The sequence below is a fragment of the Oncorhynchus mykiss genome, chromosome 28 (assembly GCF_057628025.1).
Source record: "Oncorhynchus mykiss isolate SJ-2025 chromosome 28, ASM5762802v1, whole genome shotgun sequence".
NCBI lineage: Eukaryota > Metazoa > Chordata > Actinopteri > Salmoniformes > Salmonidae > Oncorhynchus > Oncorhynchus mykiss.
In genome coordinates, this window is record NC_143049.1 from 19304493 (window position 1) to 19324536 (window position 20044).

Consider the following 20044-nt stretch of genomic DNA (forward strand, 5'->3'; position numbering starts at 1 on the left):
TCCCCAAGAAGACTCGAGGCTGTAATCGCTGCCAGAGGTGTTTCAGCAAAGTATTGAGTAAAGGGTCTGAATACTTATGTAAATGTAATATTTCAGTGTTTTATTTTTTATAAATTTGCTAACATATCTAAAAACCTGTTTTTACTTTGTCATTATGGGGTTTACTATTTTAGAATAAGGCTGTAACATAAAAAAATGCATAAAAAGTCAAGGGGTCTGAATACTTTCTGAATGCACTGTATACCATGTACCCCATACATACTGTATGACTAATAAAACTTGAAACTTGAGTCTCCTCTTCTCATATGTTTGTTTGCTCACTTCACAATTGAGTAAAAAGTGGATAGGTTTTCCGTATCTAATTTCCTGTCCTCAATGGCAAACTGAAAATGAACTTCTTCAGTTCAGACTGCATCTTGCTATACCTCTCCAGTGCTCTTTCTAGATTTTGATGATTTTTTTTCTCTGTTTATTCCGCCCCAAATTGAAATTAAGTGATTTGCTTACTTTGGGGATTTGGGAGATTCAATCAGCATCTCTACAGAGATTTGTCATTCTGACTGATGCTTCTGAAAATGGAACCACCAGCCAATAGGATCCCTGACACCTCCACTCTCTGTCCTAAATCCACCCTGAGTCCTTCAGCATCTCCTGACTCAAACCCTGACTCTCCCCTTGAAGTAGTTCAGAGTCCTTAGAAGCCGTCCAATAGCAAGAGGGATGGGGCCTTCATCAGCCTCTAACCTAATCAACACTCTAGATTAGTCCACCCAGCTGTAACAATGCATGACTTAATGTGCATCCAAAGTCTGTGTCCCAAATGGCAATCCTATTCTCTATATAGTACACTACTTTTGACCACAGCCTTATGGGCCCTGGGTGCACATTAGTGTCCTAAATGAGTAGGTTGACATTTGGGATGCACCCTAATACAGATGACCACTGATATTCTACTTCAACATTCTATTTTAACAAAAACCTGACTTGGGTTCTCGTGAACTGTGCTACCCTTGTGAAAACATCTTCTCCCATTCTCCTTTACGATGTGCCATATCATTATGACCAAAGTGAGGTAGTAGTGGTCTGGTTTTATTCAGCAGTATTGTGAACAATAACAGTAATACAAAAAGTCATATTTAGCCACTCTGGCGTCAGCAGATTTTTGAGTGACAGATGTGGCAGACTGAGGTGTTATTTTAGTCTGTTCTATAAAAGTTAAATATCTGCACTCTAAGTTTCTGATATGGACCAATGTTGGACACCAACTGAAACATCAGAGAAATACAGAGACAATATAAGACTGCTCATTAACTAGGGGAGAGCCGGGCCGAAAGCAACATGGGGTGAAAGTAACACGCCCATTTTCTCAGATAACACAGAAACTAGAATTACGTAATGAAGTCAGCAAGTTCCTAATGTGGAGGACAACCTCCCTGCAAAAGAAACAGCCCATGTCAACCATGTTTTGACGAGTTATCAACAGAAATCGACACAAACTTGATCGTACATTTATTGAAAGTAACGACCATTACAAACCAGAAACATGGAAATAAGATTTTGTACACTTCTCCCCAGCTGTTACTCCCGCCTCGCCTGTACTAACAAAAGTAAAGTTATGGTAGTTCTGTTCTCTGTCTATTTAAAGGGGAAGTTCACCCTGGGGAGTCCAAGGTATTCCTAGGACAGTGAGATGTGTTTCACACATAATTAACCAGGAGGAAGGCAGGTTTGGGTTTCGGGCGGTGAATGATACACTCTGTGATGGCTTCCGGTGTATTGATAAGGGGGTGCAAGATCTAAAAATAAATCAATCTGCTTTGTGGCATTTTGTGAAGATTGTATGTTATACTGATTGCACTATACATCTTTGTGCGCGTAGATATGGTTGTACTTGTTCGATAGCACCATTGGATGTCTTTCAGCAATGTTCCTATCGGCAGATTCGTTGCTAAATATACAAGTAGACACATTTTTTACGATCTCTGAGACTACAATTTGTGTTGAGTGCTTTTTTAAAAAGGAGGCAGATACTAACACAATCCTTTTGGCAAAACTGAAAGTACTGACCAGAAGCAATGGCTTCAAGTGATTCCTCTCATCAACAAAAATTTGACGATGAAGAATGTTCTATTAATTACATGGTGACATTTAACCATATATTTTTCAACTGGAAATGACTGAAGAGGATTCGAAACAAAGAGTTGGATTTAGCTCATGTTAGAAGCGCACAGACAATGCAAGCACCAAGAGGTTAGATGAAAATTACAGTGCCTAGCTAAGTAAGTTATTTTTCCTGCAAGCCACCTAGCTAGCTATCTACTGAAACCCATATTGTGTATTTCTGGCTAACATAAACTGCGTTACAGTGGGAGGAAATCAAATAATGGTTCTGTTTGCTTACCTAGCTAGGTCGCTAGCTAAGTTAGCTAAACAACTACTGGTAGCCATATCTATGACTAAAAATAGAAAAGGTTTTACAATCAGAGATCTTTTTGTATCTCAATTGTAAAACCTCTTTTATTTTTAGTCATAGATATGGCAAGCTACAAGGTTACAACCAGTCACCTAAAGCTAGGTTTACCACCAAACGTTAGCATGACTGGAGTTGGCTGGCTAGTTAGCCTCGCAACTGCTAACTTATGCACCTCGCTTCACATTTGTAACTTGTTAGCAAACATGTGTAATGTCAGCAACGGTAAATCATTTTACTAGCTAGCTGTGTAACATGATTGATGAGGATTGACATTGGTTATGATCATGACCGTGGATGCATTTTCATTTCACAAAATTCTAGGCATAATGCAAGATAGGATTCCAAACAGATGTAAAGAACAATTATTTTATATCCAGCAAGCCAGCTAACGTATCTAGGTCTACTAGCAAACATTTGAGGAGAAACAATAATACAAAAATGTACTGTTGCAAATCTCAAAAATTGAAGCTGGTTTTACTACAAATATTTGCCTAAGCGTGCCTGATAGACATGGCTGTAGATAGACACTGTCTGCCTACCTACCTAGGCTCGTTTGTACAGTCTGGTCACTGTGCAAAGGTTGAGGGTTATGCCATATTTCTTTATATTATTAGGCTAGATATTGTTGTAATATCTGTGCCTGTCCACATGTATGTATGTTCAACTAGTCTACCCTAACGTTCATGTTATGCTGGCACAGTTCAATATTTTTTTTTGTCTTGGACAATACCGTGTGGTGCCTTCCTGGAGTTATTTCTAGATACAGAAACAGAATTACTTTGCCTGCATGTGTCATTGTAGCAGAACTGTATCCCGTGAACTGTATCCCTCTCGAGGGGTTCGACATTATGCTGGATTTCAAGCAGTTGACTCATGAGCCCCATGAAGTAATCCAACAAATGTGTATGTATTTGTGCCTCCATCTTGTCTATTTCAAGTCTTCTCCCATTGATCTAGACAGTTATGTTATCATGCAGCACTTTGTGGTGGACACCCACCTTTCTCGATCAATGAGAGAAGACTTGAAATAGACAAGATGTCGTCAGTTAACATTAAACAGTGTTAACTCCCTGTATTTTAGATGTTGACAAATATTCTTTGGATATCGGAAAGTTTAGCATCTGTACAGCTTATAAATATCTTCTGTGAATCCATAAAGGCAGACAAATTTCAAAGATTGATAGAAAATATCCATATTTATTTTATAGTGGTTCTACATCAGGGCTCTCCAACTTTGTTCCTGGAGAGCTACCTTCCTGTAAGTTGATAAGTTGATAAGCTGAACCAGGTTGGTTACAACTGGGGTTGGAGCGAAAACCTACAGTAGGGTAGCTCTACAGGAACAGGGTTGGAGACCCATGGTCTTATGCTGAGCCACATTGGCTGCGTTTACACAGGCAGACCAATTCTGATCTTTATTGCACCAATTGGTCTTAATCACATCAGATCTTTTTCAGAACTGATCTGATTGGTCAAAAGACCAAATAGTGAAAAAAAAGATCAGAATTGTGCTTTATTCTGCTTCAGTACACTGGCAATGGTGTTTGGCATGGTGGGCTGGGGAAGCTGAGACTCTCTGTGCTTATGGCGAATGGTCTTGTCCTGTCTGAACGGCCAGCTGGGTAAGGTTCTGCGGAAAGTGGTGTATGGCATCTTAATCACCAACTGTTGCAGAACATTTGCTGGTTTTGCACATTTCCTGGAAAGACATGGTTGTGGTGTTAGCATTTGACATGTTTTGTGGAAGGAACGTAGGGCAACACGCCTTTGTTGGTAAAGGTGTCAACTGAATGGGACAATAGGTACTGATTTTGAGAGCAAAGATCAGTCAACATAGTTAGCAGGGCAGTTTTTACACTGTATGAATTGTCGTATATGGTAGATTGAGGAGAAATGGCATCTCTCAATTGTTGTCATACACAACAATACATTTACTGTCTAAGCACAACCCTGCACTACCAAAATCCCCTTCCTCATCTCAAAGTACTGTCTGTAAACCTCCCCCAGCCCATTGACTGACAGATCATTCTTGTCAATAGCAGACCTTTGCAGGGGATTTTTGTAGACATGTCTGTATTGTGTTTTTAGAATCAGCAGAGAGAGGAATGAGGTGATTGTGTCATTACTGTTGTAGTCTTGATTTTATACCTTTCAGTGTCCCTTGGTGGTTTCTGTCCCACAATCTTGTTGTGCTTCATAACCACAAGGTTTCCCCTCCCTCATGCTCGTGTACCCAAAATGCCGCCGCTTTGGGGTATTTTTCAGCAGGGCACTGTCACTGGAATGACTCCAGATAACCTGAGTTTTACAAAGAGAAGAGGGGTAGATTAAATTGATTACATGGTCTGGAAGGAAGGTACTCTGTGGCTACCTCTAACACCATAACACAAACCATACAAACACTACCTAATTCATGTTTATGCCATGCTTACTGTAAATATTAGCTGTCAGCTTGGTAGGACATCTTGGTACTATCTACAACAAAATACACAATTTAACCACCCCACTAATTGTATTGATTGCTGTGTGTTGTTCGCTCAAAGTACACAATGCCATCATCCACGTTGACATCATCCACGTTGCCATCATTTACTTTAGCGGACCGTATCTGCATTCGCTATGAATGTTGGACTTTGTGGTTCACTATGAGCAGAGGAATACACAGAGAAAGTCGAAAACTTCCCAATTCTACCAGTGAATTGAAAATGTGCTAGTTCTAGCTTGTGGTTTGGATAATTGTTATGTTTATGACAAAAAAGTAATGCTAATTTAGTAATAATTATATGCCATGGCAGAGCCAGGGTGAAATTCCACTTTCATTTCAACTCATTTACCCTATAAATGAAATTACAGTTACTAATGGAAAAGGACATATATACAGTACCAGTCAAAAGTTTGGACACACCTACGTTGTAGAATTATAGTGAAGACAACAAAACTATGAAATAACACATATGGAATCATGTAGTAACCAAAGAAGTGTTAAACAAATATACATATACTTTATATTTGAGATTCTTCAAAGTAGCCACCCTTTGCCTTGATGACAGCTTTGCACACTCTTGGCATTCTCTCGACCAGCCTCAGGAGGAAGTCACCTGGAATGCATTTCAATTAACAGGTGTGCCTTGTTAAAAGTTCATTTGTGGAATTTCTTTACTTCTTAATGCGTTTGAGACAATCAGTTGTGCTGTAACAAGGTAGGGCTGGTATACAGAAGATAGCTCTATTTGGTAGAAGACGAAGTCCATATTATGGCAGGAACAGCTCAAATAAGCAAAGAGAAATTACAGTCCATCCTTACTTTAAGACATGGTCAGTCAATACGGAACATTTCACGAACTTTGAAAGTTTCTTCAAGGGCCGTCGCAAAAACCATCAAGCGCTATGATAAAACTGGCACTCATGAGGACCTCCACAGGAAAGGAAGACAGAGAGTTAGTTACCTCTGCTGCAGAAGATAAGTTCATTAGAGTTAATTGCACCTCAGATTGCAGCCCAAATAAATACTTCACAGAGTTCAAGTAACAGACACATTTCAACATCAACTGTTCAGAGGAGACTGTGTGAATTAGGCCTTCATGGTCGAATTGCTGAAAAGAAACCACTATTAAAGGACACCAATAAGAAGAAGAGACTTGCTTGGGCCAAGAAATACAAGCAATGGACATTAGACTGGTGGAAATCTGTCCTTTGGTCTGATAAGTCCAAATTTGAGATTTTTGGTTCCAACCGCCGTGTCTTTGTAAGAGTGTAGGTGAACAGATGATCCCTGCATGTGTGGTTCCCACCATGAAGCATGGAGGGGGAGGTGTGATGGTGCTTTGCTGGTGACACTGTCAGTGATTCTATTTAGAATTCAAGGCACACTTAACCAGCATGGCTACCACAGCATTCTACAGCGATACACCATCCCACATCTGGTTTGCTCTTAGTGGGACTATAATTCGTTTTTTCAACAGGACAATAAACCAACACACCTCCATGCTGTGTAAGGGCTGTTTGACCAATAAGGAGAGTGATGGAGTGCTGCATCAGATGACCTGGCCTCCACAATCACCCGACATCAACTCAATTGAGATGATTTGGGATGAGTTCGACCGCAGAGTGAAGGAAAAGCAACCAACAAGTGCTCAGCATATGTGGGAACTCCAAGACTGTTGGAAAAGCATTCCAGGTGAAGCTGGTTGAGAGAATGCCAAGAGCGTGCAAAGCTGTCATCAAGGGAAAGGTTGGCTACTTTGAAGAATCTAAAATATATTTGAATTTGTTTAACATTTTTTGGTTACTATAGTTTTGATGTCTTCCCTATTATTCTACAATGTAGAAAATAGTAAAAATAAAGAAAAACTCTTGAATGAGTAGGTGTGTACAAACTTTTGACTGTTACTGTATATAAAAAATATGGAGTCTCTCTATTGATCTCTGAGTAATTAGGAAAAAAACAAAGTGTTACTTTACTTTCGTCCCGGTTCTCCCCTACAGTTTGTAAGACAATATACTTACAAAATTATATTATTCCCTGTGTCAGGGGATTGACATACTTTTGCAGTGTATCACCGACATACACTAGACAATGAACAAGGTATTGTAAAAGAGACAACACTTTCGACATCCAAACCTCTATTTCTCTTAAATACACTCTTAAAATAAAAAGGTGATATCTAGAACCTAAAAGGGCTCTTCGGCTGTCTTCATAGGGGAACTCTTTGAAGAACCATTTTTGGTTACAGGTAGAAAGAACCCTTTTGAGTTCCATGTAGAACCCTTTCCACAGAGGGTTCTACATTGAACCCAACATAGTTATACCTTTAACTAAAAAGGGTTCTCCTGTGGGTACAGCCGAATATCCCCTTTGGAAACCTTTTTTCTAAGATTGTAGGACATGTCCTTTTGTGGTAGAAACTTCTAGTCACAGTAACAAGTGAGCACCTCTGCTTTGCACTGCACAGCACAGGGGAGGCCCACTTATCCAGCCTGCAATAAATCTTCCTGCACAAGGGCCCCTGGGACATGGGATTCCGTTTGCCTGGCTGCCTGGGCATGAGTTGCGTTATGCTTTACTGACTGAGTATGGTGTTCAAGGGCACTGTTTTGCCAAGATGTATGTTGGTTCCTTGACCGGAGAAACTCCCCTACTGTACACTCTGTGCTACATATACTTGGTTATGTAGCAGTCTTTGGTTATCCACACTATAACTCATCTGTGTCTCCAAGTACGTAGATGACTATGATGAACCATTACTACAACTAGTCTCATAAGAACCATTTCTCTCTTTTTTTGGACAGTAGGTGGACATTCACCTGTGTGAGCCATTGCTGGATTTATTTTCAATTCACCAAGCTTTACAGCGAAATGCTTGTCTTGTTTCTGTTAACACTATGGATGGATTAATTACTTGCCGAGGATTAAACTAAACACTGTCTCTCGCCGACTCATGACTCAATTCCAGCATGATGTAGTGCTATGAGTTATCTGTTTACAACATCAGATTCCACCCCATGTCCACCCCAGGGTGAAGTTTCTCTTAGATACAGATCTAGGATCAGCTTCCCCTCCCCCAATCCAAACCTTAACCATTTAGTGGAAAAAGGCTAAAGTTACCCTAGAAAAGCATACAGGTGCAACTTCCCCCTAATCCTCTGATGGTCACACAGTTTTGCAGGGCCCACCGCAAGGTCCAACTTGTTTAATTGTTACATTTTTTAATGGGGCAGAGAGAACCATATGTGACCTACCGGTTCGATTCGGTCTTATGCAGCAACATTTTAAATGGTTCTTTTTACATTGGATAAAAGTAGAGACTCAGAGCTAGAAAATGGTATATCATACACTACAGTTGAGGAACAATGGGAAAGTAATTCTGCTTTGAAAGTTGATAAACTTGTAACCTCACTTTTAAGAAAAAGGCCTTTTGTTTTGGTACACCAATTGGAGAGCTCTTCTTTGTCTACACCCATTCAGCATCGGTCACACCCTCTTAAGCTTTAGCCCCACCCATCTCTTTAAGGGTTGATCTGAGCATTCTGTCCTAACAGCAGTCAGCACTCAAGCTAACTGGCTAACGTTGGCTAGCTTGCTAGCTACTTCCAGACACAAATGAGAGAAAAGCTCACTGACCATTTTACTCGCCATAGCAAAGCTGGTTAGGCTGTTTTTATGTAATCCAGGGCGTTGGTGACTGCAATTGTGCTGATGGCAACAATTTATTTTTTTGCCAACGTTTACTGACATCGGCCATATCGATCGTAAATTTGTCAGTTATTCTGCGCTCTTGCACACTCAGACGAGAGTGTTCTGAAATCGGAGTAGATAGCCAGAGCGAATTTACCAGCTACGTCTATCAACAGCTGTCGCAGTGACATCATGAACATTTTATCAAAATGAATACTTGCATAGTGGAGTCTTTTGTTAAGACATGTAGCTAGCTAGCTAAACAATTAACCTTAATCACAACTCATGATGTTACTAGCCTGCATGAATCTGCAGCTAGCTAACCAACCATGTCCAATGTTAGCTAGCTAACATTAGGCTATAACTAGCAAAGCAAATGGCTCTGAGATACGAATAATATTACTACACATATCATACACGTAACATTAGCTAGTGAGCCAGCCAGCTAAAGTTAGCAAGCTAGCTACTTTTTGACAAAATTAGAAAAGTGTAATATCGGAAAATGTAGCTAGCTAGACTCTCTTACCTTTATATATGGATGGACGCTTCTCCCTCTCTGTCATGGATGCCATGGTTGCCCTTCATTTGAAGATGTAATCCGGAGACAGGTGTCCTTAGCTATCATACTCTAATTCCACTGATTTCAAAACTCGGTCCTCCAGAAAGTGGAGAGCAATACTTATGCAGTTCTACTACGCAATATATTTTAAAAAAAAGCTGCGTTAGACAGGATTACCTACACATACTGACCAGCTCAAATAGACAGAAGCTTGCTACATGGCAGATCAATCCGAAACTCATCTCTCGGCATGTCCAATATACTTTTTCAGTTAATATCCATTATTGCCCTTTAAAAAAAAAGTTTTTATTTTATTTATTATTTTAGAGTTTTAGTTGGGATCCTTTGCTCTGGACAAGTTCATTTCCAGGCATAATATTAAACGTATTTTGATAGTTCCCAAAATAAATATTTTCCCTTGTAAAATTCCCTTAAATGTACACATATTTGCCATGAGGCTGAGATACATTTTGTAGTTTTGAAGTTAATATTCTGTAATTCTAAACATTTAATTCATGGCTATTGATGTTTTCATATGCTATATGGGGGGACCAATCCCCCCCAAAATAAATAAATAAAAATTACATTTTTTGAGGGGAGCAAGGTGTATGCTACGCAAGTGACACTGGCATCTCTGAGAGGAACTACATTAACCATTATGCGAATCAATTTCTATTTGTCACATGCTTCGTAAACAACAGGTGTAGACCAGTGGAGGCTGGTGGTAGGAGCTATAAGAGGAAAGGCTCATTGTAATGGCTGGAATGGAACGGTGTCAATCATATGAGAACCACATGATTGACTCCATTCTTTTTATACCATTCCAGCCATTACAATGAGCCCGTCCTCCTATAGCTCCTCCCACCAGCCTCCACTGGTGTAGACTAACACTGAAATGCTTACTCGTTTAGAACAAGCCCCTTAAGTTGATTGTCATTGTTTGTTGAGTGGCTTTTATTAAAAACTAACAGTGAGAATGGTAGTCACAACAGGATGTAGCATAACACTAACTGAGGTTATCGTAACAGACTAGGGTTAGAATAACAGACCATGTAGCTTACTATATTAATGTACTGATGACATTAGAATATACTATTACATAAAACAGGCATGCAAACAAGCAAATAATGTACTTATGTACCTGCTCAAACACATAAACACATGCATGCATGGGCACACACACACACACACACACACACACACACACACTGTAGTATAGTCCTGGGTAACTGTTTGTTGGCATTTGTACAGGTAAATACAGCTTATGACCAATAATCCTATCACAAGTAGAGATACTCATGGATCAAAAACTTTTTTTCTACCGGCCAAACCCTCCCCTAACCTGAACGACGCTGGGCCAAATGTGCACCACCCCATGGGTCTCCCGGTCACGGCCAGCTACAACAGAGACTGGACTCAAACCCAGAATCTCTAGTGGCACAGCTAGCACTGCGATGCAGTGTCTTAGACCACTGTGCCACTCGGGAGGCCCCAACACAAAATGTTTTTAATTCCAGTAAGACACACCAAGGAACACCACAACCTGTCTGTATTGAATCTAACCTCCACAGACTGAAGCACACTGAATAGGCTTTATACTGATGTACACTGTCTGGAACCATATGCATCTTCTTTGAATATGCCTTAAGTATGACATAAACTGTTCAAGCACCCTGTACAGTAGAATAAGAGAGTATACACTATTACGGTAATACAAAGATAAAATAGGCTGATGCACATAGCAAAATAATAGTTGTGATACCCCTTCAACAGCAATTAATGTGCCTCTGTTTAACTGAACACTAACATCCCTGACAGACCAAATGTTAAAATAGAAAAGCCACTGAAAGTTAGGATGTATTTGAATGCCCTTGTTCTCTCCCAATAGTGCCCGTGGTCCCATGCAGTCTCACAGCCAGGTCAGAGTCCGGCTACTCACCTCCTGAGCAACGATGCTGGAGATGCGGACAGCCCTCTTCACTCGTGTGTTCCGGCGCTCGTTGCTAGCCACTGGCCCCCCGTCCTGGGATATACTGCCCCTTCCACTGAGGGACATGGTGGATCTGCCCTCCTCTGCCCGCTCTTTCCTCCACACAGCTGCTTGTTATCCTCCCAGACTCATCTCCCCAATCTCACAACCCCGTGCCCTCCCCTGGGTGAGCTCACACTCACAGGCTATGTGCTTCTCTGTGCTGTGAATCCACACAGGGCTGTTTAGGGTTCCGTCAATCTGAGTCCAAAGAGAGATAAACAAAGTGAATGGTCCATCTGTGTTATTTGTCCTGTCATCAACTTCACTTTAGGTCTTGAACCAAAGTCCCCTTTTTTTCTCCTGCTAATGTTCCTTGTCTTAATGATCTGACACGTCCCCAGGAGAAGAGGTACTCCGGTGCGGTTCCACCTAATAAGAATTGTTGTCACTTCATCATCTTCATGGTCTTCTCCCATTCTCTTTTCACTCTACCGCCTCCTATTCTCCCTTGTTCAGTATGAGTATCAATTATGTCATGTTCAGAGACAGAGAGCTCTCCCTCTTTCTTTCTCTCCCTCGCTCTCCCTTGCTCTCCCTTGCTCTCCCTTTCTCTCTCACTCTCGGAGTAGAGTCTTCGCTCTACTTTTTAGTTGCTTCGCTGTATCTGTGAGGTGTCCACTCGCCCTTCCCTCCATCTCTCTCCCCAACCTCTTGTCTTTTTCTCTCCCTCTCCCTCTCTCTCTTTCCCCTCCTATTTTTCTCGCCTCTGTAAAAGCGCTGTACCACTCAGGATCAGCTGTAATTGCAGCTGGCTCTGTCTCCTCCTCCTCCTCCCCTCTCCTAATTTCCACCTCTTCAGTCCATCACCAGGCCAGCTGCAGGACTTGATTGATTTCCCCTTTCCCCAAATAAACACCCACAGACTTCCATAAACCTTCTCCCCCCCCCCCCCCCCCCGTCTCTCCTTCTTTCCCTCCATCTCCCCCTTAGTCACACCAGCTACATATTGCATTACATTTGTTAATGCGCTTAAAATAAATTAATGTAAACAGTGTTAGGGTTTTAAAATTGAAGATATTTTGCATCGCCTTGTGGTTGAACCACAGCGGTGATACTTCTGCCTCTGATACCTAGTAGCTAGCTTTCCACTGCACTGGCCCATTAACCCTCCAGCTGCTAACATGTGGTTAACAGTCTCTAAGCTGATTTGCATAGGATGTTGTATGTTAAATAATATAATATATTTTTGCCTCAGAGACACCAGAGACTGTAGACTGGAGATTGGTTCACCTTCTCAACAGTATCTAAACCAATATTATTTGCAACATCTTGGCTAACTTAGGCATGACCTTGAGCACACATAGTTACTCTACCAATCTAATCTTTTAGCTAGCTTTTCACTGCACTGGCCCATTAACCCTCCAGCTGCTAACATGTGGTTAACAGTCTCTAAGCTGATTTGCATAGGATGTTGTATGTTATATAAAATCTTTTATTGATGCTGACAAAACCGAACCTTTCCTTTACATACCACTGAAGGCATCCGCATGCTTCCCAGCCGAAACAGTTTGGTAGAAATCGTGCATATGTTATGATGACATTTTGTGAAGTTTTCGTGAGTTTTGGACTTTGGGGTGTTTTTTTTGGGCTGTTCGGGCAAGCAAAAAAAAATCTGGAGGCAGGCCGAAGTTCGGAGCCGAAGTCTACACCCCGTCGGTGATTGGTCAACAGTAGAGATTTTTCAATCAAGTCTTTGTTGTGATTCAATGAGAGATTACTTGTTTTCATGCACATTTTCTCCTTGAAAAATACTGCACCAAACATCTTGGATGTAATATTGTGCGACAAAGATCTCTTTGGCAAAAATGTCAAAATAAATGACAGATTTCTTTAGTTATCGTAGATTAAATCAGAGTATTTTGAGGAAGTGTATACTGGCTACTGTGTCTCAAAATGGACAAACAGTAATATTGTCACTTTTTCTGGCGAAGGTCTTCAAGCGAAGGTCTTTTAAGGGAGTACACAGCACATTCGTTCCGTTCGGCTAGCCGAGTTTGGCGAGGCGCCAGCTGAACTGAAGCATGCTGACGCCTTAAGTCTTCCTCCTTGGGCTGAGAGACTGGGATAGGGAGAGATTGAATATGTCCGTAAACACTCCAGACAGCTGGTATTCCATGAATATATATAATATATATATATATATATATATATATATATATATATATATATATATATATATATATATATATATATATATATATATATATATATATAATCAACAAATAGATAATCAATCAACATCACTTTGCAGCATCTTTTCTCTCCAATTCGCATAGATTTTCTGACTCACTTGTGTTAAAAACAGCAGTTTGCCAAAGTATTGAGATGGCAATCAGTCTATGGGACATTTATTTAAGATTAATCTCAGCTGGAAAGTATAGTGCTGGGATTAAACAATCAATCCAGTTGATAAAGTGAAAGAAGATCCAGTGGGTGTGTAAGGTGAGCCCATGCTTCATTACATTCCCATACCATGTGTGACCTTCCATAAACCAGGAGCTCACCTTGCATCAGCGTCACCACCCGTCAATCCAGCCTCTACTGTCTTCCAGATAGTGTGACTGGGAGCTTTGTTATTTATGACCTTGCCCAGGGGAGTGAAACCCTCTTTATTTTTCAAGTATTGTGGTGGCAGCATCATGTTACCGGCAGGGACTGGGGAGTTTGTCATGATGAAAATCAATATGAAATTACCAAACCCCATTAAAAGTTAGAGGAAACCCTGCTTCAGTCTTCTGAATACCTAACCCTGGGATACAGTTTTATTTTCAAGCTGTGCAATTACACAAATGTTAATGCCAAAGACACACCAGAATGGTTTTCCAATAGGTGTTGAGTGTTCCTGAATGGTCCAGTCTCAATCCTAAATGAAAATCAAGAGACAAGGTTTGAATTTGGCTTTCCATCAGTGACTCCCAACCAAATTCGCTGAGCTCGAGCAATTTTGATAAAAACAATGGGTATATGTTGCCCTAAGAGTTGGCCAAGTTGGTAGAATCTCATTCAAAATGATACCCAGCTGTAATGGCTGCCTATGGTGCTTCCACCAAGTTTTTACTCTGGGGTGTGAATACATACACAATCAATGAATTCATTTGGAAAAAGTTCTATAACTTTTCTTTCGCTCTGATAATGTGGATTAGGTTGTGTACATCGGTAAGAAAAAAATATAATTTAATAAATGTTGAAATAAAATTTGAAGGCAGCAAAATCTGAAGACTGCGAGGGGTGGGTAGACTTTCACTAGACACTGCCACAAGAGGCAGCTGAGCTGGACGGCTCATAATAATGGCTGGAATGGAGTAAATGGAATGGTATGAAACACATGGAAAGGTTTGGGCTGAGCCTCCCATTCAAAGGCAAAGCTTTTGAGAGAATGGTTTAAACTACTATGCCAGTATTTCAACAGTGGTGTAAGCTCTAAATTTACTCGGTCTTAAAACAATTACCCAACTTTTACTCATAAGTATTGGACATTTGAACTAGTGGTCAACTATTGTGCTGAGTTACCAAAAATGAGTAGTACTGTCAGGAAATTGAAATGAAACAAAATATACAACAAAATGCTCATGATTAAACCAACTATTGTCTATGTATCACAATAAAAGCCCACAAAAGACGCACACATCACATAGCTGAACTTTTTGCCAGATCAGAACTTTACTTTCACAGAGACAAAGAATACTGTGAGATAAGATAAGCTGTATCCTACATGCTAAATGTGTTACAGTAAAATATCAGATGTTCAGCAGTGAGTCTGCAGTACACAATACTCTGAATTCTGCTTCTGCTTGCTAAAACGAACTATTACCTGAGTGACTCACTTGAGTAGATACATAATCTAACATGATCAAATTGACCTGGGTTTAGAAATAAAATGTGTGTGGGGAGATATTTTCCATAAAAAAGAAAGCCGTTATCTATGTGGGCTGTCTGGGTGGGTGTTTTCCCTCTAGCAGGGTTTGTTTGTAAAGCCTATGGGTCGTCGCATGGATGATATAACTGTCTACACATTCTGATTTTGTGTATGTGGGTGGTGAGTATAGGGCTTATACTGATGTGTCATTTGATGCTTGATAGGGCTTGTAAAAACAAAGGAGTTTCCCATAAGTATGTAAGAGTCTGCATGTTTGACACAGTCCATAAAAAGAACCCAAGTTATTGCAATGGAAAGAATGACACATTTCCCTCCAATTCTTTTTTCAACAGCAATAGGCATCCAGCTGCTATGCAATGGCTCAGTGCACAGAAATAACAGTTCACTTGCATCTCAGCAGGGTATATTCCTCTCCTTGATGGCAATTCTCCTCTAGGATATGCTTTATAAGGGACACCCTGGAGTTACAACCATCTACAATCTCATCTCAGGTTCTAGGGTTTTTCTGCATCAGCTATATCTGCAGAGTTAACAATGTCACTGAAACACACACTCAGTCCCTCCAACTCAGTGGGCATACTGTGTGTGAAGGTGACCCATTGTTCTATAACTTCACAGGCACAAGGAGTTTTCCCAGAAGGGCCATTATCTATCTCTTATCTTGTGCTCAGGCTTGTAGCTAAGGGAACAACAGTCCACATGACAGAGTGAGTGGTGGTGGTGGTGGCCAAATAGTTACTTTTATGATGACTTCTGAATCTATGTTGCCGTTGTGATTCTCTGCAAGGATTTCCTCAATCAGATACATTCCTGTGTGTGTATATATAAATACATACAATATTTATAAGCCATGCATGTATGACATTATAGTAAATACATGTTACAGCTTCTCTATTGTTCAGAGAAAGCCAAGGCTCTAGGGACAGACCAAGCTAAGGCTAGGCAGCATCACAGAGGGTGTCATAACAGTGGCAGCTGTTTACAATAGGCATGTGAGGTATTCTATTCAGTGGTTTTCTGGCTGTTTAAAGGTAATCTCAATAAAAGTGTTTTATTTTTATCTGGCTTATGCGGAAGTGGCAAAATGACATGCTACTTTATATTAAAGGTCTTTATGTACATTATGTATATTACCTTTTTGGCCTTCGTCCAGGACAGTGAAGCATTGAGCTTCCATTTGTAGCTTTTAATTAAACCCCAGAATAGCAGAGGCAATCACTTCAGATGAATTTTCCATAACAACAACATCATTATTGTCTGTGACTCAATCTTCCTGTCAACACTGCACACATGTCAGGCACAGAACATACGATGTTGTAGGATACTGTACTGTGCATAACATTCAAAATGGGATTTTCTCAGAATACACCTACAGTACTGAGGTGGCATTAAAAGATAATTTATGTAATGTAAATAAACTGAGGTGTTGTTGTTTGGTACAGTACTACCTATGCTATGTATTATTTGTTGATAGTATAAAGCCATTCAATGACCCGTCCCAGGAAACCAATGATGTTATCAAAATGCTCCAAAGGAGAATTAACTACATGTGTACCCTCCATCCACTACCTGCATTCATATACATCTGACCATTTGCCCTAAGTAAAATATTCCATCCTTGGGGGGCACTGGAAGAGAAGGCAAGGTTGTCTGTTACTGTACATGACATAGTACCCCAAAACACCTCCCACACACAAACAAGCCAATCAGCTTTTTTGATATTATTTTGATTATTGCATTGAGTTTTCATCAAGCAAAGCAAATATTTGCATCGTTATGGTGTCTCTTAACCAGTAAATCTATCCCCATCCGCAGTAACACACCAGAGAATTGCTGTGCACTGTAAAGGTTGTAAATAAATACTATGCATGCATACACCAGATGTCCCTAGACCTATTTAAGCTTTGTAGTAGTAAACAAGCCTTCAGCACACAGATTGATTTGTCTGCTCTGGCCCTTCCTGCAGTACAGTATTACTTATCTGTATGACACTGGACTGTCTCACTGACTTGTAACTCCAGCCACGCTGTTCTGTTCTGCCTCACTGGGATAATAAGCCCCACTGAATATATATGGGAGAGGAGGGCTTGGTTAGCAAATTATGCTAACAATTCATTGAGTACCGCCTGCATAGGTAAGCTAGATCTATCTCACTGTCGATGTAATGGAAGCACTGTTATAGTAAGTGAAACTATGAGGCAATAGGGAGGGATTCCCTGTGTTTTTGAGTCTATGCAACAGTGTCACCGGCATAGTTTTACTGGTCGTGTTTAACTGCCTATAATAGATGTACTATATTTTGAGACTAAGTGTATTCTACTCCAGTCAACACTGTGCTTGTGTCTTTTATATAGTACAGTAAAACATATGATTAATTAGCGTGAGGTAAATGTGAACTACTGTCCTGCTAAAGCCCTGCTCAACATCTCTGAAAACCTGGAGGTTTCCATTTTAGTTTGCTAAGTCCTTTTCTAAGTTTCTTCAACCGTAGAGGAGTTCTGTACTTAAGACTTACTGAAGTTGGCAGAACAATCAGTGAACACCAGACAGATAGGTGACTCACAGTAACTCTGAATGGAGTGCTGTGCACGCCTGCAAGTCACATTATGTTGGTTTCCAAAGTGTAATTCCTATTGAAATCCAGCCAGAGTTAGGATATTCAGCAGTTGGAATTTTTAATCGTCCACAGCCTGCATTCAGAATGACTATCAGGGTTAGGAAAGTTGATAAGAAGACTACCTAAACCATTCAAACTAGAACAACCATTTTTGTAGCAGGTGCAATAAAGCTAACTTACTGATTGGATTAGTTTAGAAAAATGTATGTTATGTATCTTTGTGTAGCATAAGATTATTCAATCAATCAATGTACCTGCAAAAACACAGATATTAAAAACAATCCTAAAAAATCTACCTGCAGTAAAGCATGCTGAGTTTTGATGGGACTGTTTTACTCTCCACAGTGTAAAACAATAACTCTGATTATTAACACCAACACTGGGGGTTCTTATACACCACTGAGTGTTAATTGTACTCTTACAGAGTGAATTTAACTGGTAATCTAGTGGTTAGAGCATTGGGCCAGTAACTGAAAGGTTGCTGTATCAAATCTCCGAGCTGACAGGGTAAAACTCTGTTGTTCTGCCCCTGAGCAAGGCAGTTAACCCACTGTTCCCCGGGCGCCGAAGACGTGGATGTCGAATAAGGCAGCCACCCGCACCTCTCTGATTCAAAGGGGTTGGGTTAAATGTGGAAGACACATTTCAGTTGAAGGCATTCAGTTGTACAACTGACTAGGTATCCACCTTTCCTTTTCCTGAATCAATACTAGAAATGTTACACTGAAAAATCAACACGGGCCTATTTGCGGTGTGATGTGGCCTGTAAAGTACTAACTTTGTGAAAGCCACAGGCCTTTAAAATGAAATAATATAATAACCATGTCACAAACAAATACAGTCATGGGTGTTTAACTACAATTAACTCAAAGAAAAGGCACCCTGGGAAATATGCAAATTAGGCTTTACTCCATACAGTGTTAAAACAACACCCCAAAATTATTTACTGTAACACTACAGGTGTTAATTTCTTTCACTGAGAAACTGTAACAGCATCGGCACCAAGAAAAGTGAGTCCAGTTTATCTAAATCAAGTGTTATGTTTTACACTTTAGGTGTTGGGTAATACTCTACAGTAGAGCTATACAAACACCACAATCAAGTTCATTTGAACATGTTAAGAGTTGAATGGAGAACACAGCAAAATAGTTCAATCTTTAACACTTTAAAAAGGGTTATTTTAACACAAGTTCAGTGAGACTCATATGTTCACTGAAAATAGTGTGCATTTTAAACTTTCAGAGTTAAATGCGGAACACTGCAACAGTGTTAAATCTTTAATACTTTCAAAGGTGTTCATGTACACCCTTAATTTTGCTGTGTAAAGATCAACAGAAGAATCTAATACAATATATTTCTGTCCTTTCTACATACACTGTATCCCCAGCCCCACGGAAAACTACAGAGTAAAAAATACAATGAACAACATCAGTCATTATGAGCATTGCAGGTTCCATGTTTGTGTTTTCTTCATTGCTGTAAAGTGGGACAACTTGAGTCAGGTGAGGGGGAGATGTAAGTAAGAAGCAGGAGAGGCTGTCCATTGGGATCCTCTGTTTAACATCTCTTATCTCCAAAGTTACTACAGAATGACAAAACAACCTTGTGCAGTGTTTATCCTTCATAAGACTTATTAAAGTACCTACTGCCACGTGAGTACAGAATGAAGTGCCTGTTCCAGCACTCCAGTGAGTCAAACACAGTGCCATGTGTCGGCCTTTTGAAAAGGGACAATAACTTCCTACGTGGGTTGTCATGAGAAACCCAGGCTTCTATACAGGAGCCATCTCCATGTCCTTCATCTGTTTGATAGCAAAATGAATGAGCTTCCACCAGCAGAGTAGAGGAAGGCAGAAAAGGCTATAAGGCTTCGAGAGGGTATGCGACCACATACAGTAATGTCCGATTGCCCTGGGGGGTCTTTTGACTATACGTCAGCTGCTCTGCTATACAGTAGAGAGAGGGGGTTAGGGGGCAGGTGTCAGAGCAGCCAGAGGCGAAACATGACATTCATTTATAAAATCTGCCTGTACAGTACACCTCTCCTGACCTATTAACAGGACCTGTCGTCAATCCTTGTTCGTCCCAATGCTCACGCATTATCTTTATTGTCCTCACAAACAACAAGTTTCAACGTTTATTTGTCACGTGCACAGGTGTAAAACAGCACAGTATTAAACAACGGTTTACGCATAATACACAAACTGTGCAGTGCACTACACCCTCATCTTCCTCTACTCTGTATGATCATTAGTTGTTGGAGACTTGTATTGCTATGTGTTGCAGACTGTAGGCTGAAAGCAGTGAGTGG

The 20044-nt window shown here is 40.4% G+C and overlaps 1 protein-coding gene across 1 annotated transcript in view; it reads right to left on the reverse strand.

Annotated features, from left to right (window-relative positions):
* The window catches only part of LOC110508666 (voltage-gated inwardly rectifying potassium channel KCNH2), a 28028-nt gene extending 16664 nt beyond the window's left edge, over positions 1-11364 (reverse strand). The window contains exon 1 of the mRNA XM_021589368.3: positions 11147-11364. Within this exon, the coding sequence (XP_021445043.3) occupies positions 11147-11263 (117 nt within the window). The 5' untranslated portion in view covers positions 11264-11364. The remainder of the gene's footprint in view (positions 1-11146) is intronic.
* Positions 11365-20044: the final 8680 nt, after the last annotated feature.